A 23,983-nucleotide genomic window follows, 5' to 3' on the forward strand; every position below is an offset into this window, starting at 1 on the left:
TGGACATGCAGAAAACTTTGCGTCTTAGCAAAGTTCTTTAAACACATATTTCAAATGGCATCACTACAGTTATATTTAAAGTTAAGGACAATTTTGAGTCCTCTGGATGATAAGGCTGATTTGATTTTCAGAGGCCAGTAGTACAGATTAGGCCTAAAGACAATGCCTTGAAAATGGAAACATGTAAGAACATGCAAACCAGCAGAGAAAAAGTTGACTGTTTCTCCTTTAAAGGCTGTATTTTATAAGTGTTACTTTTGTTCTGGGTAGGAAAAAAAAACAAACCCAAAAGCCCAAGAAAGATTCCTAACCAATTAATAATTAACAACGTTCAAGTACATTTATGACCACATACAGCATTTGTTAAAAAAGAAATATTTTTTGTGTTTTAACACCTTTTTTCAAAAAAAAAAAAAAGAGAAGAAATTAATTAATTTACACATTACATTATTTTGGCACTGGTATGGACCATTTTTAAAAACATTTGTTGTTAGTACTTATAATGGTTTGTACAAAATTGTAAACTATTTTCAAGTTTATTTGTTTTTACTTTTGTTCATCATTGCCTTTCAAAAACTGTCACTGCAGGAACAAAAATCCCCCCAAACAAAACCCCAAAATAAAATCAAGGCAACTCTCCTTGCCCCTTCCCCCTGCCCTCCTGCCCACTCTCCCTAAAAGAAGATGAAGGAGACAGTTTTTGAAAGCACTCAGCAGTAATTGGTGAGCACACCCTTCCTGGGAGCCCTCCTGCGGCACGGCGTGGGGTCCAGCACCTCTCCGACCGACACAGGATGGCTCTGAGAGCAGAAAGTGCCACCCACCAATCATACCTTCCCACCTCTAGAGTAGACAAAGATGGCTCTTTATGTAATTTTATTTTATTTCTTTGTTGTTTTGCCCTTTTTTTTTTTTCCCCTTTTTTTTACAAAAATTTCTACATCTAAATCACTTTTCTAGAAACATTATTTTTCTTTCCTTATTTTTTTACATTAGTTAAAGCAGCATCTGCTTTTATGAAAAAAGACAAGGATCAAGGTCTTACTTCATGCAGAAAATGCAAATTAAAGATCATAAAAATGGGTGATTTGTTCTGGGTTTTTTGTTGTTGGTTTTTTGTTTCTTTTTTTTGGTAACACTGTACAGGATGCAATGCAGCCACTCAGAGTATGTTAAGATGGTTCACAGCAGTCCCTTTGATAGTACAAATTGACAGTGACATTGATCTTCCTGTCCTGTTGTCATTGTTGTTCAGTTAGTTGTTTGTTTGTCTGAATTTCAGGCCACGTAAGATGTCCCCAGTTAGAGAAGACATTGCTGCTGCTTCGTCTTTGAGAGGAAGATGGATGGGTGCAGTTTGAGAGGATGATACATTGGCATAAATGGTCTAGAATTTTCTGGGAAGGATGCCCTGGCCTTAGAGGTCTAATCTTATTTGCTTTCATACCTCTTGGCATAACATCCCTGTAGTGAGCACATAGTGAGAGGGCATTTGTCCTTCAGAAACCAGTTTCTCTTCTGAAAGGGGATGTGATTTCACACAAAGACACAATATTATGACATGCCAGGCAATGGAAAGAAAACATACTGCAGACCGGACTATGGTCCTGCCACCAGGGTCATGTGTACTTGCCAACAGATGGGATGTTTCTGGGTAACTCTTGAGGCTTTCCTTTAATCTCAGTTTTTCCATTTTCTTCTCCAGCACCTAACTATTCATCTTTCCAGATGTTAGAAACTCTTCTCTGTGACAGCTGCTGAGCCTTTCTAGGGGGTTCCTCACTAAGTATCTTCCCTTTTGGCCTGCCAAGCACGTTGGCCCCAGCCCAGTGAAGCTTTCAGATCCAGGCATGATTTTAAGCAGATGTGTCGTTGTCAGGTCTGCTCCTGTGCTCAAACTTGAGCAAGGGATGGGGCTTTGCTGGACTGGGGCACTGTGTGGATTTAATCCCACCATGTTTCTCTGCTTTGCCCATCGCCGCCTTGCTTCAGTGCAATTGAAGTGGAAGAGGGGAAGGTTGGGGCAACCTCAGCTCCCTTGCTAACCTCTTCCTTCATCATCACCTAGCCTTATCAGGGGCTGAAACTCAGGGATTTCTGCTCAGTCTCTGCCTGTGAGAGACATGTCTCCCTTCCCTCTGTCTCCAAATTCATGGGGCACGAGGCTGGCGAGATCTCTAATGACAGCCTGGAAGCTGCACTAGCAAAAGATATATTCCTATTCAAAACACCCGTGATGGGTTCCCAGATGTCCCTGAGGAAGTTAGCACAGCAGTCCCCAGAACGTCAGGTCCTGTGGGCCACTGTGTCTGGAGAAACAAGGTTAAGCATCGCCAGCTGTGCCAGTGCCAGCTCACTCATGAGGTGTGCCTCCTCTTTGGCCTCCCGCCTGACATGTCATGATATTGTGCAACAGCCGCTGTTGCAGTGAGGAGCTACCTGGTCACCTCCTGCACTCGCCACTGAGACCCTCTGGTTTCATTGGGAGCGGCCATTACCACAGCAAGGCTTGGTGCTGCAGCAGCACAAACTTCATGGCCCTGTGCGCAACCAGGTGATGGTGATGAGAAAGAAGAGACCAACCAAATGCACCATCCCCTACAGGTAAAAATAAAGAGGACCTGCCTAGGGACTGAGTGGGCTTGAGTGAGTCCGTCCCAGTGTGGGGCAGAGCATCTGTCAGCAAAGAGGCAGTGCCGGCTCCTTTCTCTGCAGAGAAAAGTTGAGATCAGTCACAGAGAGAAATGCCTCTACTAATCTAAGACAGGGGCATTCCTGGTGCTGAAAAAAAGACCATTGGCCCTTGTCTGAGTCCCCAAGAGGTATTGGCATCACAACAAAGGCAATCATATTTTCCTTTCTTGCTGGCCTGGCTTCTTCCAACCTGTTGGTCCCCAAGCCATCGCCACTGGGCTTCGTAGCGCCAGGGCTACCTGTGCAGCTGGGCAGTGTGAGCCACATGATGTTATACCCAGCAAAGCACACTGCGGTCAAAGATGTGTCCAGAGGGGTGGGAAAGTCAGGGGAAAAATCTTTGACCCTCCTTCCTGGACACTCTATCCACTGGATGCCCAGCAAGGTCCCCAAATAAGACCTGGACCCAGCATTTAACTGAGAATGGCAATTAACCCTGGAGCTGCCCCACGTTGTTCAGCTGGCATAGCACTGAGAGCTGGGAGGCATTAGCCTTTACAGAAGGCAAACCAATACTGATCTACTGTTTAAAACACATACTGGAGGAGAAATTATCACCCTCTTCAAAAAGATAAGGTTACTCACCACTGTGCTATCTCAGCCTTTCTGGGGGAAAAGACTGGCAGTATAAAGGCCAAGCTCAGCCTGTGCAAATGACAAAATGTGCATCCCTGTATCATAAATGTGTCTACCACCTCTCATCTCCCCACTTCGGCATACACATATTCAATACTACTCTGTAAGTGTTTTCTGCCTGTTGTACTGGCAAGTTCTGGCTATCTTAGGTGGGAGCAGGCAGCCCACAGGATGGAGCTGAGAACAGGAGGTTTGGGGTGGTTTGGGTCCATTGTCTCTAGAGGGGGATGATGACAGCATAAGCTTCTTGGAGCAAGTGACTGCATTTTGTTCCAGGGTTTTCTAGCGTAGAGCACAATGGGGTACAGGAGCTCATGCTCACACAACTCGTGCTTGTTTTGCCTCTGCAAAACCCATGTCATTGCTTAACCAACCAGTCCTGCTTGGCCTGCTCATCATCAGAAATGGCTGAGTCAGGGCTGTGTGGCTGCACTGTACTGATGCACTCTATCTGGAGTTGCAGCTGCAGTGGAGAGAAGCGTTACTGCTGAAGAATGGCCTTTCCTAAGAGGATTGAAACTGTCCTTCTGGTCTGCCTTCCACCTAAAGTTATCTTTCTTTTAGCCTTGCTGCAGTAACACAAACAATACAACATTCATTGGCCCAGCTGTAGAAAGAAGCCACACTTCTGCCCCATGGAAGCAAGACTGTCCTCTGCTTTTCCAAAGCACTAAACATAAGACAGACAGGGAATTTCTCATATTGCTTTTTACCCTTGACACTCCTCCCAGTCCAGACAAAGATGGGTTGTAACACAGAGGGTTACACTCATGTCTCAGACACACTATCATCATCCTTGGCATTCTCCATCACTCATTTCTTCTAACTGGAAGCTGCATGGAAACAAAGTGTCCCTCAGTCCAAATTCAATCAATGCCCTACACTCGAATCCACTCATTTGTACTTCTGACTGAAGAATTTGTCTCTGCAAGGCCAATGGCCACTAAAACAGATAACTAAGCTTAACACAAGGTCCCTGCCTTTGCACTCTCTTCCAAACCCATCCTTCACAAACAGCCAGAAACCCACAAGCAAGGTTCTATTGAGTTGCAAAGGGTCTCAAGATAAATCTTTTCACTTGGAGGGCTTGCTTTGTACCTCTTCTGAGCAGCTGGGTGTTTCCTAACATATCACCCTAGACTAAGTCACAGGGCAGAAGAAGCAGCAGCAACAAAAGCTCCTCAAAGAAAGTTCAGGCTCGTATTGCCTTTACTCCATCTGCATTACTTCGTTTATGCAAGTGATACATGATATCATCTTCACTCCTTTCACTACATCCCAAGATACAGTAAGGCATAGTGCAGGTTGTCTCTCCAGGAAGAGACCATGTGCGCAAGAGATTAGAGTCTAATACACAGCCTCTTCCCATTGACCTCAGGGATGGTTGGATTAAACACTGAAAAGTTACTTACATACCACCACTTCCACCTCTACTTCCCACCTCTTCTTTACTGTGCTTGGAGGTGGATCAGGGAGCCAGCCCTAAGGTCACCGTCCCGACGGGCTGCGCCTCCGTGCAGGCACAGGCACAGGTTTGCCCTTCAACCCCTGTGGGAAAAGTCTGGGGAAATGCATTATAGTATCAGCCTGGAAGGACAGTGCTTCTTTATTACACTTGTCACCTTTCAGCTGTTCTTTACTTCCGAACATACAGACCATTTTTATCTGGTTTACATCAAGACATGAGAAATCAAACATTTTTTTTTTTAAAAAAAAAGAACAAAACCAAACAAAAACCAAATGAAAAATAAAACCCAAGCCCCAACACTATATACATCTCCTCCCCAGTCTCCTCTCCCCTCCCTCCCTCCCACCCTTCCTCCCTCCCTCCCAGCATCTGCATTAAGTCCTACTTCCAACACATAGCTTTCACATCTCTCACCCGACCCATGCCCTCGACCCAATTTCCATGTCTACTGTAAAGACATCCCACCCTGCTTGGTAATCCCAGTCTCATCTCCAAGAAAGCATTTGGTAGCCTGCATGGCGGTTCTTGCCCAGTTGGCTCTGATCTCTGACACCAGGGTAGAGCTCAGTCATTGCCCCAGCTCAGCATGGAGTTTGTCCCCTGCACATCCCAGCCCAGCTCCTGCAACATTGTCCAGATGCAAATGATTGTCCCTGACTAAAGGGACTGAGCTCCTACTGATGGCAGTGCACCATGAGTCTCCATCTATTTTCCCTGTTACTGACCACACCATCTCCCAGAGACCACAGTCTCTGCCCACCAGACACTGCTGCCATGGCTGTGTTCCCTTGAGTGCTGCCTGCAGCTACACCCAGCCTGACTCAGTGGAGATCACCGGTTTTCAGTGCTCTAGTCCCTTCAAACCTATTGTATTGCACATATATTTTCACTACCTCTTTCCTATTTGCTCTGCTTCTGAAGTTGCAGCTCTCTCCCACCAACCACCTCTTCCTCATCCCATCCTCTCCATTAGGATTTCAGTAACCACCTTCCCTAAAGCCACTGTCCTTTGGTCTGCAGCTCCAGAGGTTTCTCTTCTGCATGATAACAGCTCAGAGATTTAAAAGCACTTCCTCCTCCCCACAAAAAAAGAAAACAAAACCAAATCCCTCCCCCACCCCTTATCTCCTCCTGCCAGAGCCTCTGGAGCAGGTCTGGTCAAACAGACTCGCCGGATCAGTTCCCTGCATGGCTCTGTTTCTGGGAAGTGGATGTCCTATCCATTGGACAGAGGAAGTGACAAGCCTTGGCAGGTTCCCTACTTATTTGCAAGACATAAGCTGCTGGCATGGTGTCAGATGCGCATGCAAGAAAGCTGGATGCCAGTTAAGACCTACAGTCCTGTTTGTTTCATGCACTGTGAACTTATCCTATATACACTATGGGCCAGTTTATGCTTGAAGACATGAATGTAAAGGTATACATTTCTCTTTTACCTTAATAACCAAAGCTTTACTTTCACCCATGGAATAGCAGGGTTTTGCTACCAGGGCTCTTATTTCCCTCTTGCTCTTTCTCTCATTCTGTTTTCAGTTCTTAATACTCAAGGTGAAGGGGGGATAGGAGTGAGACAGGTAGGATTACAGTCCCAAGGTCCTAGTTCCTAAAGGTCCCTGAGTGACAGCACTATACAGTATCAGAAAACAGTGATAGAGTTGTGTTGGCCATGTATATCCTGAGAGAGATTTCATTTCTATTTCTCCTCTTCCTTCTCCTCCTCCACATGCCCACCTTAGGCTGATATGCATCAGAAAGGTGCAAAATGTTCTCCCCCATCCCAGCTCCCTCAGGCAGCCTAGAGCATCCCTCATGCTCATGTTATAGTCTCTGCGAAAAAACACATACCCAGCAAGCGGCACTCCTGCCCCAAGCTGCAAAGAAACCGAGCCCCAATAAGAATTGCCTAGTGCACCGCTGCAGCAAAAGCCAGAAGCAGCTCCACTTTGGAACAGCGCTCACACTCTTTCCTCCCTCTTTCCCCACTGCTTTCTCTTTGTGAAGAAAAGGTAGACAGCAGTGGGCACACAAGCTGCAGTGTGGAAATCTCCTCCATCTTTCCAGTAACATGAGCTTTGTACCCACTGCATGAGAGGTTCATGCCTTTCCTTTCTTCATGCTTGTGATGGCCTGAAACTTCTGAGCCTTGAGCATGATTAAAATGCCTTTTTTTCTCCACTGTCTCCTTTCTGGATCACTGGACCTCGAAATGAGACGTGGGTTTGTTGCTTTTCTTAGAGGTGGACAGAGGCAGCTGTGGAGGGGGAAAATGGAGGTGCCACCTCGGTTCTGGAGGAGGGCATTTCTGATGGTCTTCAGCATTCTTTACCCCTATACAGGAACATATTTTCTATTACTCATCCATCTCACAGGACACCCAGTTGTTCTCCAGCATTCTGCCCTATCACCAGAAATTATAAGGCAGTTCCTGAACTGTGAAAAGTCCTGACCGCACACTCTTTGGCAAACATTATTGTGTAGGACCAAATAGTCCAGATGTCTGGATATACTAAGACTGACTGTATGAAGTAAAACTGACATGGTAATACCAGGTCAGAAACATTCAAAGAGAGAAACTAGGAATGACTTCTGTTAAGAAAGAGAACCCAGCCAACAGAGAACTGAGGCAATAACAAAGGAGTCTGGCTCCCAGCCCCAGCAGGTGAAGAAATCATCTGAGCAGTGCATTTTCCCTGGAAAGCTTTTGGATTGTCACTATGAAATTCTGGGCTCAATCCTCATTGAAACCTCAAATATTAAATACAGCCCCCTTTGTGCCTGATCTCCAGCTTCTGTACCTGCAGGGTGCTGGATGGGATTGGTTAGGACCCCACTCTCTGTGGGGCTCAGTGCCTAAGCAGCAAAGAGCATACGTAGGTTTTGCATCATTTGTGTGCCACTGCCCCTGCCAGTCTTTAGGACTAGCTGAGAGAGCTCTCAGGTGCCTAACTCCTGCCACACGTTTGTCAGGCTTTTACTACAGCTATCAAATTACTGGAGTTCCTGAGTCATCTCCCTCAGCTTCACAATTTCTTATCGCATGGCCATTTGTTCTCCCTTCAATCTTAAAAAGCTTCTTATAACTGCCCCTTTATTTCCCTTCTATCGTTCTGACCAACCTTTACATTGCAATCACATCGGTAAATCACAAAGGGTAAGTGTTTAGAAATTTAATCAACAATCAGCTGGTTAGACTCCCCTTAAAAACTGAACCTGCTGATAGGCAGCCTCCATCTGGGAACTACAGTCATCTGACATGCGTATATCCACCTACATTATACTGCTGATGTCATAAAACACAACTTTATGGCTTCCATTAAAACATCTAAAAGCCATTTCCAAATAAAGTCCCTACTAGAAAGCATAACTTTCTGCATTGGGCAAGCTTTAACTTCCTGCGTATCAGGTGGATAAAACTGCCCAGATCCCGTCCTCGCCCTATCATTCAGCTCCATTCACTCTTCAGACTCTTATTCCTGTACAGACCCATCTATACTGTAAACTGCAATAACATTTGGAAAACCCATTTTCAACAGCATCGCTCTTGAATGTGGAAACCAGCAAGAGACTGTTCTGCAGGGCAGCTGGGAATCAGAGTCTGATTTAACAATTGTGCTAAAACCTTGGTGAGTCCAGGGAGGCCTGGGCCAAATGTGTGAATGCATGAACATGAGAGAGGGAGACAGAGATTGGGGATGATTGAGAAGGATGGATGCTCTACTTTTATGCTTAGGATTCTATTAGTTGAAAATGCATAAGACACATTACTGATACAAAAATAACAATACTTATTACTCTGGTAAGTCCTGATCCTGCTTCATCCAAGTCAAGGCAAAACTTTCTGTAACTTCAGTGTTACTAGGTCAGGCTTATAGTGATTCACATTTTCATAGCACTGTACAGACATAAATTAGTGAATGAAAAGATGTGCATTATGTGCATCTGTCATCTGAAAACACAGGAGTTTCCCTGGTCTCAGAGGATCACTCTGCTCTCCTAAGCAATGGGAAAAAGGAAGAGAAATGCTAGCAGAAAAAAAAGGGATGGTTGGATTCAAGGCAGTGTGCGTGTGTCTGTGTGTCCAGCCTGTAAAAACCTCCATCAGGTAAGAACAAGGTTCTCATCATTACTCCAGGAATAGTAGAATGACTCTAGGGTTAAAGTTTTGCACTTGTGAATTATTATTTTCATGGCTTTTATTAATATTGTAAGGGAGATTATCAATCATCAGTGATTGCCAAAGTGGCCAATAATTCAGTGATTTTCCTGAAAATCACTGGCTCCTTTGGAAAAAGTTGACCTTGCTGTCCAAGGCCAAGTTACCCTTCTGTACCTTTATAATGAGTGCCTGTGGATGGAAGCTGCTACAGATTTAGGGGCTTCCACAAGCACTGACAAGGTCAGCAAACTGAAAGCAAAAAACATAACAGTTTCCTTGCAACCTTCACCCTGCCCATGCTTTGAAGACCATCATCTTCCAGTGGGATGATGCTCAGTGGAACTCTACTGCATCCTTCGTTACACCTTCTGCAAGAAGGGACACAGGGTGCTCTTCTCTACACTCTGCATGTATTAATAGACATAAAGCAAGGCCCAACAGAAGCAGTACAGATCAGAGGGTGCCAGCCCACCATTTGCTTCTGAACTTAGGAAAGGGGATAGTTATCATTCCTGGTTTTTTTCACCCTGAAGCACAACAAATTTAAATGACATCCACCCTTCCCTGCACCTTTCTGCAGGCTATGCTCCCTCAGTGGGCTGGAGTGTGAAGCCCCTTGTCTGGCACCAGGAACAGGTAGTGAGGGGAAGAGTTGAGTTTTCAGAGTCCTGCAACTGCTTTTCTCCCTAAACTCAGTAAAAAAGATGCAGGGTGGGAATGATTAGGAACAATGCCTCCTTTCAGGACCGCATCAGCTTAGTCTGCTAGAGATCAGTTGCCAGTGGTGGACAGCAGCACTGTCCCGTTGCTGATCCCCAAAGCCGAGTTTCCTCAGCAAGTATATAGCTGAACAATCTACCTCCCCAGCTCCCTCTACACAAGCGGGGACTCTGACCTCCAACCTTGCAAAGTTGCAATGAGCAAACAAAACCCTGTTATTCCCCACAAAACACTGCCAGTTAAATGTCATCTGTGTTCTCTTTCTACAAAAGACATTACAAAACCCCCCTCCCCAGCTCCCCTCCCCAGAAAACATGCTTGCACACACACATCCGTATCTACATACATGCACACATACACACACACACAGATGTGCTGCACGTGTGCACACACACACACACATTCATACAGGAAAAACAGCTTGCAAACTCCTGAAGGTGGAAAAAGGCAACTTGCAAATGTGCCTTTGTTTTTTATAAGCTCCCTCCTCCCCCCTTCCCATAACCCCACATTGCCCCTTCCCTCCCAAATAATTGTCTTGTCCTCCCCCCTTCCCAGCTCTTCCAAAATAAATATTCTTTTTATTTGTTGGTTTAAAAGATTCTTTTAGGCTTGTAAGCAAGAGAGAGGGAGAGAGAAAAAGAAGAGAGAAATCTCATAGCATGAGAATGAAACCTCACCATCTCATGAATCCATGAAAGAATAAAGATGAAGGGGTTAAGATCAGTGACAGAAGAAAAATTAAAAAAATATAGTAATACTGAGAAGAGAAAGATGAAATTCAGTAGTGAAATGGAATTGAAGATAACGCATTAGTGAGCACAGCCAAAGATAACCTATGCCCTCACCAGTTTTTTACTCAATTTCTTTAAATCTCCTTCCCCCCTTTTTTTAAACTTTTCTTGTTTTTTGGGTTTTTTTGGTGTTTTTTTCTTTTTTCTGTAATTTTTTCTTTTTTTTCTTTCTTTTTTTAATTTTTGTTGTTTGGTTGGTTGGTTTTTTTTACAATGGTTTGAGTCCTTCAGCAGGAAACCAAAATCGAGACAAACACATCCCTCCCTGAAACAAAACACCCTCCCGAATACCCTTCGCTCCCTTACCCCCACACACACTCCATGGTTCTACATGTGCTGAAAAGAGAAGAGTAAGCTTAGAATAAATCTAATGAATCAAAGGAATAAATGATAATGATAGTAAAGAGTAAAACCCAAAAGACCACAACACTCCTGTGTTGTCATTGTCTGAGTGTCTGTCCCTATCTCTCTTGGAGGTTGCAGGCATCAATTTACATAGTACAACCAGTAAACAAGATTGAAGAATCCAAAGGTGATTGGAAAAATGATTCGTGACCACTTGTCAATGGTGCTGACGTCTGTCAGGTCTGGGATTTTGAGCTTCAGCTTAGATGACCGCCGACGGAGACGGCAGTTGGCACGGTTGCGGGCCGCGGCATGGTGGGTCAGTGGGACATGGCGGTCCAGGGTTGGGTGGTGACCAAATCCATCCCGAGAGGCCAGTTGCTTGCGGAACTGGATGCCTGAGCCTTCAAAGGACATGACAGAGTTTCGAGAGTCACCAACGCTGCTCATCATGTCCGTGGCCAACAGCTCGTTGTTCATCTCCAGAGTGCTGAGGAGTATGTTACCATAAGGGTCAACCTAGAACAGGGAAGACAGAGAGAAAGGTAGCGGGGTTGGCCTGTGCACAACGCCCACAGTGCCACACCATCAGGGATGATTTTAAACTGTTTTCTGTGTAACAATACCACTGACTGGGTCATTTGTGAGCTCTGAACCTGGACTTCTGCATTTGAAAATGTTATCCACTGATGCTGAAGTTGAAAGATTAGCCACATGTGCTTGCAGCAAACTTCTGAGTGGGGTAGTGTGATTCTGCCAATATAGTAGGACGAAAAGCCACAGGAGTACTTTTGGGTACACCTGCCCCATGCAAGAGGATGATCCTGATGAGACTGGTTTCAGGATGATGACAAAGTTATCAAGGAGACAAAATTTTCCAATAATCACCAGACAGGGGAACTGGATTTCACCTCTCATGATGAGAAGAAAGGCTGCTACACAGCTCACCCAGGACTGAATGAACAGTGGAGAGTCTGAATTCTGCTGCCACAATGAAAGAAGGGGACAAACCTGCTCTCTCACCCTCTTCTCCTCATAACGGTGGCGCTCATTGTTGGCCTTGCTGATCCGTTCACTTTGTTTCTTTTGCTGCCGGGGGCCTCGCCCAAAGAAGATGTAGTTGACAAAAGCATACTCCAGGAGTGCCAGGAACACAAAGACGAAGCAGCCCATGAGATAAACATCAATAGCCTTGACGTAAGGGATCTTGGGGAGAGTCTCCCGCAGATGGGTGTTGATGGTAGTCATTGTAAGTACCGTGGTGACACCTGTAAGGAGAGGGTAGGTGCTCTGTTACCAAGGTGGGATGGTTTCTTGAAATGCCACTTTCAGCTTCCCCATCCTTCCTCCCAGCTGGACAACCTCAGGAGGGACAGGAGCAGTGCAGCTGGGAAGAAAATTGTCATTATTCTAAGCTCAGCTGCCCAGTACAAATTGCTGCAGAAAATAAACCAGCCACCAACAGTGTGAGAAAATGTCAAAGCTATATATCATCAGGACGATGGGGATCAACATCTCCAGACCTTGGTTCTTTAAGTCTTTAAGGAGAAAGAGTGAAGAGAGTCCCTCTTCACGGCGCTCTCTTTTTTTGCCTGCCTCATAGAATTCTGTCTGCATCCTTGACCCCATCAATTCCCACCTTCAGCTTTAACACTCACTACTTCAATTATCATCTATACACACTCCTCCCATGGTTCTCATGCTCTCCTTTTGAGGCCTACTCATATTTCCTGCATCTTAAATAAACATTTCTTGGTCTCATTGAACATTTTTTCCCCACCTACTCAGTCTCCAAAAGCCTGGTGCACCATGATTACTCTCAGACCTTCAGTCCTCTTCTTCGGTTTCTTCACAGCCTCTTCCCTTCTCTGGGCTGTCAGAGTGGCCTCAGATCTGTCTCTTTGACAGTCTTCTGCCAGCTTCAAAAAGGTGGCAAGGAGCCTTCATGCTTCTTTTGGGTCCAGTAACTTTTTCCTCTTCAACCTAGTCTTCTTTTTCCACTTCTCTAACGCAGCTGTCCTGCTTTCCTTACTACCTTGCTGATCTCCTTTTCTTCTAGTGTCCCTCCTCCTCATCTCTCTGTTGGCATCTCTTTTAGTCTCTGTGACCCTAATTTGCTCTTCTGATTTCAGCCCTACCTCTACAGTGATGGCTCACAAACCTCTCTGTGTATCCTGGACTGCTGCTTGTCCTGTTTCTCTTTCATCCTCATTGTGTCTTTAGTGTCATTCCTGATAAAAGATTTAAAGAACTAATAGTCTTCAGTTCACAGAAGTGTAAACAGAAAGGAGATACATTTCTATACATACAACATATTATATTGTTTATATTTAGACAGTAGTCTAAATATCCAGAAATCTGGGGCAAAGAAAGGGGGAATAGAATGTTCTCCATGTCTCCCTTAAGAACTGGACAAATTGCAATGGAGACTTAGGACAGAGGCAAAGAAGAGCTTTTTACTGTAGCAGCAGGTAAATCTGGAGATAAAGTGCCCAGAGGAGGTTGTGGAGTCTCCTTCTTTGGCGTTTTTTAAGGACAAGTTAGACAGAGAGCTGTCAGAAATAGTTTAGGGAGAGCTGTTCCAGTTCTGATCTACAATGATTTTCTTCTGTCTTCTCCTTTGAATACAGATGTCAGCAGAAATTCAACAGCTGTGTATCTCATGTCCACCCTTCTGCTTGTACTTTCACTGTAACAGCAATGTCTACCATGGTGTCTTTCTTCTCTCACTGATTATACTCCTGTCAATGCAACGTACCTTTTTAATTTACCATGTTGTTCTGTTCCCTCCCTGTCTGCCTGCTCCAGCCTCTCCAAGCAAGCACAGCCAAATCATCTATTTTATATCTTTTTACAAACCATCCCTCCTCTGAGTCTTCTCAAACTCTGTCTTCTCCTAGAGCTAATTTAAGCCCCCAACCTTTTCTGTAAGACCCAGCCTCTACCTGTGCTCAGTTGCCTCTCTGAGCCTTTTCCCACTCACAGATGAGTGCCTTTTCCCTCCTTGGCTCTACTATTTCTGAACTTTCTACCATGTTGCACAGCCCCATTCTCATATGCCATCCATCCCCCCTTTCTCCTGTTCCTTCTTCAAAATCCTTATCTGCAATCCACCCCCACTTCCCTTCTGTTACTTAAAAGACCTCATTTTTTCCTTCTTAAAGGAAAGCATTCCTATTTAGGGGAGCATGTGCTTAAAAAGAACTTGGACTTTAACTACCTGTCCTACATTTGCCTTGGTTATGAAGGTCTTCAGTTACAAAAAGTGTCTGTATGGGGCCTAAACTATAATGAAAATGTGTAATGTGATTTCCTTTATTTTTTTAATCTTTTAGCCATTCACTCACCATTCTTACTACTCTTACTAACAGTTAACACTGTTAACCCATCCAACTAACTGGTCCTGGCACACAAAGAGGTGCCCAGACTTTTCCTCTTATGAAAAAAAGTACAAACCAGAGTGAGAGAACTGGTGGGCTCATGGCATGTCAGAATCTCACATGTCTGAGAAGCTGTGACCATTTATGCTTTTGTTATAGAGTTTAAACTTGCACCCACAGAAATTTATGGTAGAACTTCTACTGATTCAAATAATACAGACTCAAGTTTGGGAAGTACTGATACTTCTGAACAAAAAAAGTAGCTCTTCTGGCTGAAAAATGGAAGTTTGTTCTCAGAAAAAAATATCCTTCATTTGGGACAACAAGTTTGACAGACCTATGTGGCTTGTTTAGCTGCTACCTCATAAAGAAAAAGGTATTTTCTTTCTTACAGCTGTCCTAGCTCATCTCCCTCAAAAAACCACCTTCTTCAACATATAATGAAAAGGTACATACCCAGTGCCACTCGTGCAGCGGAAGCATCATAATTGATCCAGAAGGAGACCCAGGACAGGATGGTGATAAGAATAGATGGCATATAAGTCTGCAGGATAAAGTAACCAATGTTCCTCTTAATCCGGAAACTCAAGGATAAGCGCAGATATGAACCTGTCAATGAGATATTAAAGGGAGATATTGTTTGAGAGGAGGGCAAGGCTGTATTTATGGTAAGATCTTAGGTTAGGAATTGAAATTTTATTTGGAAAATGTTCTCAAGAGGCAGGGATAATGAGAAATCTATCTTTTTTCCTTCATTTGGTTTTGCATACTCATCAGTTTTTAGAAGGGGGCTCTTCAGGGTCTGCTCAGTCGGCTCAGAATATTAAGAAGAAAGGAAACTCTACATACACTACATTATTGTATCAGTCACCATGGAAGACTGTCTGTTCAGTGCTGGAATTGTTATTATGGTACATGCCAATTTGATACAGGCTTACCCAGGAGACTTTAGCCCTATATCTGGATGCAGTGGGATGATTTTCCAATATTTCATGTGCTAGCTTTTCCTACAAACAGCAATGATGATCTGAATCGTATTTTTCCCATGTTGTTCTAAAAATGGGTTATGGTCATACTGGGCAAATTCATATGCAAATAGAGTACTATTAGTTAATCTGTAGGTCTTTTTTATTCCAAGTTGTTGCAACTTCCTCTGAATCTTTTAGCAAACCTAATTGGGATAGTGACAATAAGTACTTTTGCAGTCCTTCCACTGGAGCAGGGTCATTTTGACAGGAACAAAGCAGGGCCTCTCTCATTGCTGTGAAACAAAGTCCAAGTCATTCCTCCTTCCCATCTCCGTCCCTTAGGCAACACAGCAGCATGAAATACAGGTATAATTGTGCATTGGCAGCTAAAGTAACAAGAGAACAACAGTCTTTAATGATCAAGGAGATAGACTGGGAAAAAGGAGGTTATGTCCTCTCACCATTATGTGCCATTTGTGTAGCTTGAACACAGTATTTCACCAGTCTTTTTTGGAAGGTCTTACCTATTTAGACTGCAAACTTCATTTGGAGGAATACTGCCTCTTGTTGTGGGTCTCCAGATTACCATTGCAATGGGACCCTGCTCCCAGCATGCCCCTAAGGCACTATTGTAACAACATCACCATCTGCCACCACTGCTGATAGAGTCAGGCTGTGATTCCATGGCATTTCAAAAATTGTCCTATTTAACAGGTGTGTGGCATGCTGTTTTGGCAGTGAACTTCATGCTAGATCAAAGTGAAGACAGCAACCAAAATCCAAACCCCTCTAACTTTCCAGCTGGCAATATCTGAATTGTCCGAGGTATTCTCTGCAGATCTTTTTATTGCCACATATAGATGGGTTTGCATAATTTCATAGACCACTTGCTTTTCAACTGATATATTCTTCTGCTTAATATTGCACCTACATTAGCTTCAAGAGCCGGTTGCAAACCACACAAAAATAAGGTAAAGGCTGAGAACTGTCTAAAGAGGTTCTGTTTTGAGCTCAGTTGGTGTTTTGACTAAGAAATGAAAAAAATTGGAGCAAAAAAAAGATGCCATAAGTGTCTGAAGAGAAGCAGCCAAGGGAAAAAAGCAAACTTGGTGGGTACAGAAGATGCCTCTTTTCCAAAGGAACAGGACCCTAAGTTGAAGCCAAATCCTAAATCAGTGCCTTAGCATCTGAATCAGAGGAACAACCACATGGACGTTGATCAGCAGAAGTTTTGTACATTCCATTGCATCCCTTCTGCAGAAACTCACCGGTGGTGAAGACCACTTCCCTGCTGACCAGCCTCTGCTCAATAATGGTGAACTGGGGCAGTTCTAGCACCTCCATCCCTGTGACAGCAGAATCATTTCCTTGCCAAAAGAAGACAATGTCATCAACTGTGTAACCATCTGCAGAGATGAAGAAGCACAGAGAGAGAACTTAGCTGACAAGCTGGAGCAGATGACACCCCCATTTTCACTAAGGTGATCTGGAAGAGGATCCAAAGGAAAACCCACACCATCAAATAGCAAGCATAGCCCTCCCTGCTGATGTACTTTTCTTCTTCAGCTAAGGTTGGCAGTATGGTCTTGAGGAGAAGAGGAAAAAATTGGTCAGAACTCCCACTTCTGGTTAGAATTCAGGATAAAAAGGTGAGAAGTGGCTCATCAGGCCTTGTCTTGTGCTACATAATCTCCATGGCTGACATGACAGGGACTTGTGCTTCAGAAGCCTCTGTCAAATGTACCAAACACAGCATTTTGCTTTTTAAAAACTGCCTCCTTTCACCAGAAGGGGGAGACGACACAATACCTTCTGGTGGGGACTAGGTAAACAGAACATCTTAAGTATCAAAAATTCCTACAGACAAAAAGATTTACAACAGCAGGTGAAAAGAAATATAAGCATCAGAGCATCTCCCTCATCTAAGTACTCTCAGTCAAAATTTGGAGCTGGGAAGCAGACAGAGTCTCTGAGATCAGGGGCTGCTTTTACGAAGTGCTGGCTGAAAAGAACAGTAATGGAACAAGAGAAGAGGAGAAGTCAGGCTGGTAACAAATACTCAACCTTTATGTTTCAGGGTAATGGATTTGCTGACTCAGGCAAGGGTACAGTCTTTTACTTTAACCCCAAACTATACGTGCCAGACAGGGCTGCGCAGGCTGGAAGTGCTGAGGAGCCCACAGCCACAGTCCCAGGAGAAAGACTCCTCAGATGCTCTGGACCCATGGGGAATGAGGCCCAGGGGACGAAATCATGCAGCTCCCCTCCCATCAGTGTGATGTTTACAGCCCTGCCCATTGCCCTTGTGAGCAAGGATTCATCTCCATTTGAAAATTAATGCCACTTCTGGCAAGCTGGGCTTTGAAGCACTGTTGCTGCACAACGGGTGGCCTCTTACTCTTGAGCAAAGTGCAAGAGCTGCATGGGAGCACCTCTGTGTGCAAAGAAGCAGTAAGATACGTGCAGGCTTTGGTATGACATGGCGCAAAGCTTTCTTTAGAGCATGAACTTCACCTAACACCCACAGACAGCTTTTATTCACAACCTGCACTGCAGCAAAACAGCCTGCCTTATCCACAGGGCCTCGCAGCAGAGAGGCTAGCAATACCCAGCAAGGCTAATATCCACTAGGTAGAGTTGCCACCAAAACCAGCACCAGTGTATTAGTGGGATCAGGGGAATGAAGAGCTGTTGAATGTATCATGGAGGAGAAATTCTTCTACCTAGCCTTAGGGGCCAAGTGTTAACCCAGATCAGAGCCAAATCTTTGAGGATGGTGTCATCCTGCAGCTCCCAAGTGGACAACAAGCTGGGCAACCTGGTCTGATCTCGTAGCTGACCCTGCTTTGAGCTGGGCCTGGACTAGAGACACCCTGATGTCTCTTCCCAAACTGAATTATTTGATGACTATGTAGTAGTTTCCAAGCCCCCACCCTGCAGTCTCAGTCATTACTGCTCTTATTCATGGGTGCTAAAAAATAATAACAATCTTCCAAATGCCATGCCAGATCTGCTTCTGATGTAAATCAGCTAAGCCAGGGCTCCACCTCCTCCCGTGGCAGCAAGCGGTAAAGCACCCACACCCACAAGCCCACAGAGATTCAGGACCCTTAGGTTACCATTTCATCTGCTGCAGACACTGGGGTGTCACTGCCTGGAGTACCCCAGCTTTGTGCACAGGAACGTGGTATCTGCATCTGGCTGCAGCGACTCTCCCAGAGCACTGAGACCAAGTGTGGAAAGCAGGCAGAAACAGCCAAGTCCCCCACTCCTCCCAGTGGTTGATTCCAGTGGCTCAAACATTCCCACAGCTAAAAGCATTGTGTGTGATCTTACATTTGAATTCATCTGGCTCAGACCTTGAGATTCTGCTGGTTATTCTGAATTTTTCTAGGAGGTTACCAAGCCCTTTCCACCCAGCACTGCCCCTCTGCAGAGGTGCACCCAGCCTGTAAACAAGTCACCTCTCCACTTCCTTTGCAGTAAACAAACCAGATTGAGTTATTGAGGTTTCTCACTGCAAAACATCTGCTTTAGCTCTTGAACCACTTCTTAGCATCTTTTCTCAACCTCTTCTGATTTCTCAACTTCCTTTCTACATTTTGTCTATATTTATATAGACAGAGCCCCCTTCCCCATCTCACCAGTGACATATGCAGAGGCCAATCGATTCCCTGTTCTGACTCACAGCTCCCCTGGTTTATATAACCAAGGCTCACTCCAGCCCTTTTTGTCAGAGCCCTGCTACAAAACCTCCAGCCGCGGTGCTCGGGGCTGCCATCCCTTCATCATTTCCCCCAGTCGATACACATGCAGGTACAAGTCCCTCACTCTGGCAGCCTGGCCCGCACTCCTGCACCCAGGCCTCCACATTTAGCTGTATTCAAATGCATTCTGGATGTATTCAAATTGGGAGGTATTCAAATGTGCAGCAAGCAAGCCACGCAGACTGCTATCTTCATCATCCACAAATTTAACAGCAGTGACTTCAAATTTACTTCCTGATCAGCAATGAAAACGTCAAATTACAGTAAATAATTTTAGGAGATCTCACAGTTAACTATTCCATTTATTCTACGACCTGCTGGTAGTGGGTACGAATTTTTGTATTTTTTTTTATTATGGCATTATGCAATGAAATCAAACATGTTTTTCAAGGAAGTAATTTTTTAAAGTGATTCTAAAGGGAAAGGTTGTTCAGTCTGAAAATAAGCACTTCACTTTGATTTCTAGCTGTAAAAAGAAAACCAAATTTCCATTTTATTTTTAAAAAGTAAAAGAACTTTCACAAAGACAAGTCATTTCAACCTGAAATATCATAAAGTATCGATACAGTGTCTTAAAATGTCAGATTAGCAGCCTGTTTGCTGTCTGCCTCATCAGGTTTTTGTTGAATCCTGGCACACAGCTAGGCAGGGGTATATGTGGTAAGGGCTATTTTGGGGATGGAGGGATAGGTCAACAGGCAATGCCAGCACTGGCTTATCTCCTCCAGGTAAGTGCCCCGAGTTGCTGTGGGGAAGGAAACCCTGGCTGCCTGCTGCTGCTTTACAAACCCAGCACCCCCGCACCACAAAAAGGCTATTTTGGTGGGGTTTTTTTAATATATTTTGTTTTTTAAGACAGACATAAAAGGACTGTTATTCCAGAGTTGTGTGGACTTGGAAGCAAACAAAATGGAGCCCTGTGGATTTAGAATATGCAGGTGTGTAAAAGACAAAAGGTCTGAGGAAAGAAACAATTGAATCTCTTCATCTCTGCATGGATCTTAGAAATATTATACGGAAACATAGCTTCGACTAACAAATTGGCTTGACATGTCCCATTAAGAACAAAATCGCAACATGGGGAACTGTGGGTAGTTCTCTGCCTTCTGTTTTCTTGGTTGTACCGTAAACTATTCTCAAAATGCTAAGGGGTGCCAGAAATGACATGTCATTAGTGCCTCCAGCAGGACCTAATTTACATCCCATTACCCGTCACACCAAGCACCGTGATGGCTGCGCATCCCGAACAGCCCAAGCGGCGCACGGGAAGGGGGCTCCCAGGCACAGGCAGGGCTGGTGAGGCAGCACAGTAACTTCAAACTATGGATGCTGTGGGACCTCTTTTATGAAAAAAGCAATTCTCTGATAATCACCACTGAAGCTGCATCATCATTACTGTAAGATCTGCTGCTCTGGACCGCTCCTGAGGGGATACTATGGTGCATTTTTATGAGGGAGAGCCAGACCTCCTCCACCAATGCAGTCGGGAGAGCTTTCAATAGGAGTCAGGGGAAGATCCAGGTGGGGAGGGACTGTGGGAGGGCTCAGCCCCACCTCCCAGGCAGAACGGGGCCAGCCACAAGCGAGTGCAGGTTCCCAGGGCTTTCTTAGGGCTAAAGGAGTCTTCCACCGCCCTCTTGAGGGCGAGAGTGATTTTAATGCCCAGCCTGCTGCTAGAGCTCCATTCTCCTGGGCATTTCACCCATGAGGTCCCCTCAGGATGGAGTATGGATGAGGGAGCCTGGTCCTGCCCCATGGGACATCCTCCAGGAGGAGTGGTCCATAACACCCCTGAGAGGCATCCCATGAGCATGAAGCTGCGGCTGGGGCGGGTGGTATTGGGTGGCACCGGGTGGCGGAGGACGCATACGCACAGCTCTCGATCTCCAGCGTGCAGTTCTGCTGGTCCAGGGGGTACCTCCGCAGGTCCATCATGCAAGCAGCTGTGGTGGTGATCCTGAAAGGAGGGGAAAAAAAACCACAGTTCTGTGTTTTTTCCTGCCAAAAAAAAAAAGGCACAATGAAAGGCAGACGTGAAAGTCAGGCAGCATTTAGGGCCACTGTTTCCCTGGAAACCAGGGAGATGCGTGGTGGGAGGTGTGTGGGGCAGGGGGCTGGATGCGGCTCACCCTCAACTGCACGGCTTAAACCCTTCATGACTCACGTCAGCAGTATGTCTATTAACAGGGTGGGGAGGGACTTGTGTTCCTCCTCTGTCTCTCCCTTGAGAGAGACAAAGATACCGGGAGTAGGCAGAGCTACACGTAGGGCGGGGAAGAGGAGAGGCATGTCTGTTTGTAAGAGGGAGACAGCCGACACGCGTCCGTAAAACAGAAGCTGCATTGATTAAATTGCCCAGCAATGACCTATGGAGAAGAATAGCTGCCCACGTTATCACCCCCTTTTCCTCCCAAGTTGCTCCAATGGCCGTACTTGCAGCCACCCACCTACCCACACCCCGTCCTTTACGCCCGCTTTGGCACTGCCAAATCTAAAAGCCCAGACCTGGCCGATGGGACCCTTCTGCTCCTGGGGGCTCACGGCTCTGGTAACAGAGTCAGTCCCGTGCAACCGACTGCATGATCGAGATTCATGAAGAAGACATGGGTGTGCATGTGCATCCCCACAAAAAATAAATATAGGGAAAGAATGAGGGTCAGTGTTGCTTTGGGGGTGTCAGAGCACGAGGTGGGGGCAGGCAGCCTGGTGCCCACGGTGGGGTTCACACCCGGCTGCAAGGAGGGTTTTTGTGTGTTACAGATCGTACATGAAGGAGCATTGCTCTCTGGGATGGGGAATTTTGGGGTGGAATAGATGAGGGGAAAAGGCATGAAGCAGGGACAGACAAATCAACAGCTAACTCACCAGCCTGGCAACGCCACCCTGGAGTTAACAGGCTGCCCCTGTTTCTCAAATATATTGCTCCCCTCACCCTTTAATGCAGTTTTCTTCCTGTGCAATGTATGTGTGCAGAATGCTGAAGAGAGGGAAGAGATTGGTGCATTCCCCCCTCTTTTTTCAATTAACCATCTGGAAGGCATTAATCAAGCTACTTTTTTTTTTTACTATGTAGGCATAACCAGTGAACTGTTAACAAGAAAGCTTTATCTTCTGAGCCCTGTGGCTTGGGAGAGAGAAAAGAGAGGAAAAAAAGAAAAACGAGAAAGCAGAGAGGATGAGATGGTGAACCAGCAAAAAAGAAGGAAAAAAAAAGAAAAAAATCAATGATGATAGCAAAAGAGACCAGAAAGGGGAAGAGAATGGGTGAAGCTGGACAGAAAACTGGAAAGAGGGGGCTGCTTGCAGGGGGACAAGCACCCATGGGAGAGGGCTGCCCCAGTGGGATATCAGGACAGGGGCTGTAGCAGGGCAGGTGAGCAGCCCTGCAGAGCTGCTGCCTCTTTAAGAAATCTCGTGTGCTAAATTTATCTCTCTGCTGTCTGTGAAGACTGTTTGTAGGAGATGAAGCCTTGAGGAGAGCCTTTGCCACTGCCTGCCGTGCTATAAATAGATCCGAAGAGACGGAGGGAATTTATATATATCCTCACTGGGTCTAGATACAACACTGCAACTGCCCTCTCTCCGAGCAGGGGGCCCAAGTGAGCTCTTAACCCTTTTATCTGTAATGCAGTCGGGGTGGAAGAGAAGGCTCAGAGGGGGAGAAGAATAACAGGAGAGGAGCCACTTAGAAATTATCACCATGGCTTTGGGATTGCATGTATTGCTTTTACAGCCTCCCCGTTTGGCATCTCTAGGAGGGCTGCTGGAAATGTAGTGCCTCTCCCACCCTAATCCTCCTGGACCAGCGTAGGTGGGCACAGGACACCACAGTGGAGGAGCAGGTCTGAAGCACACCTGGGGCAAGCTGCACCTTGCCAGGAAAGCCCAAAGTGGCAGGTGCAGAGTCCGTCCTGGCCAGGCACTGAGACCAAAGAGTCACGAACGGGTATGACTCATCCCCCTATGCCGCACATGGCATATACTGTATATATTATACTGCACCCGTGGGAAATAGCAGCTTCAAATGCATTTTCCTGTTTTCCCTAAAGTGTGAGATGCAAAAATGTATTAAATGAAAATTTTCCACCCCATTTGTGGGACCCTGTGGGCTAAAACCTTTCCACATTGTCCATCCCAAAATTGCAGCCTGGCTGGCTAACCTGGCCTCACAAAGGACATCTAGGGGAAGGCTTTTCTGGATCCAGAGGGACCCCTTCGCCTCTCGACAGGATTTGCTTATCACCTGCAGTGCTGGTTGGAAATGCAGAGCACGACAGTGAGCTATGGCTACCACACTCCCTGCACCAAGTCCTACTCACACTAACATCCGGCATAAATCCAGAGCCACTCCAAAGATTTTTGAAAGATCACACCAATTTATATCAGCAGAGATTTACATCAGGGCAGAATTTATCTCCTCTGATTCAAAAAGAAGAGAATCTCAGGACAGGTAGGACAGAAAGGAAAAAAACAAGATTAAGAGGGCATCTGTCTTCAAAAGCCGGATCATTCTCTTTCCTACTGGTTAAAGGGCAGGTGTATCCACACCGTATAGTTCAGCATCCTCCCATGACACCCCAGCTGGCTGCAGGTCCCAAACTCCTGGTGATCTGCCCATGTAACACCACTCGGGCAGGTGAGAATTGGACCATGTAGGGTGAAAGTTTTGTTCTGTTTTCAGACCAGAAGCAGCACAGCCGCATGCGGCTGTCCTGGGTTGTAGCCACCTGCTCATCTGGAGCATTTCAGCTGCCATGCCATACCCATGTGAGCACCCACAGGGCCACCTGGATGTGTGGGTCCTGCATCATGACAAGATGTGAGAGGCAGCTGGCCTGGGGCACCAAGTTCTGCTCAGGTCCTGCTTCTGGGCACCTAAACCCTGATAAACCAGCCCTACTTGGGATAAAGCAAGTGGTACCCCAGAGAGGAAGGGGGTGTTTAATTCTTTAGACTTCGGATCTCAAAAAGCATCCTGGACACCAAATTCCTTTTGCCGTACCCTGCTTGAACTCCATGGGTGACCTGCAGCATCACATCATTGTCATTGTTTTA

At 45.6% G+C, this 23,983-nt stretch overlaps 1 protein-coding gene across 2 annotated transcripts in view; it reads right to left on the minus strand.

Moving 5' to 3' along the window:
• Positions 1-10,126: 10,126 nt before the first annotated feature.
• LOC309408403 (gamma-aminobutyric acid receptor subunit beta-4) overlaps positions 10,127-23,983 on the minus strand; it is a 76,295-nt gene continuing 62,438 nt past the window's right edge. The window contains exons 5-9 of one of the 2 annotated variants that reach the window (XM_082004218.1): positions 20,803-20,885; positions 16,430-16,567; positions 14,650-14,802; positions 11,837-12,081; positions 10,127-11,332 (exon numbers count right to left, since the gene is read on the minus strand). In XM_082004218.1, coding sequence (XP_081860344.1) covers positions 10,955-11,332; positions 11,837-12,081; positions 14,650-14,802; positions 16,430-16,567; positions 20,803-20,885 — 997 coding nt within the window. In that variant the 3' untranslated portion in view covers positions 10,127-10,954. Of the gene's footprint in view, positions 11,333-11,824; positions 12,082-14,649; positions 14,803-16,429; positions 16,568-20,802; positions 20,886-23,983 lie in introns of both variants that reach the window. The other variant, XM_082004217.1, reaches the window with a different exon arrangement.

The sequence above is a fragment of the Phaethon aethereus genome (assembly GCF_964289735.1).
Source record: "Phaethon aethereus genome assembly, chromosome: 10".
Taxonomy (NCBI): Eukaryota; Metazoa; Chordata; class Aves; order Phaethontiformes; family Phaethontidae; genus Phaethon; species Phaethon aethereus.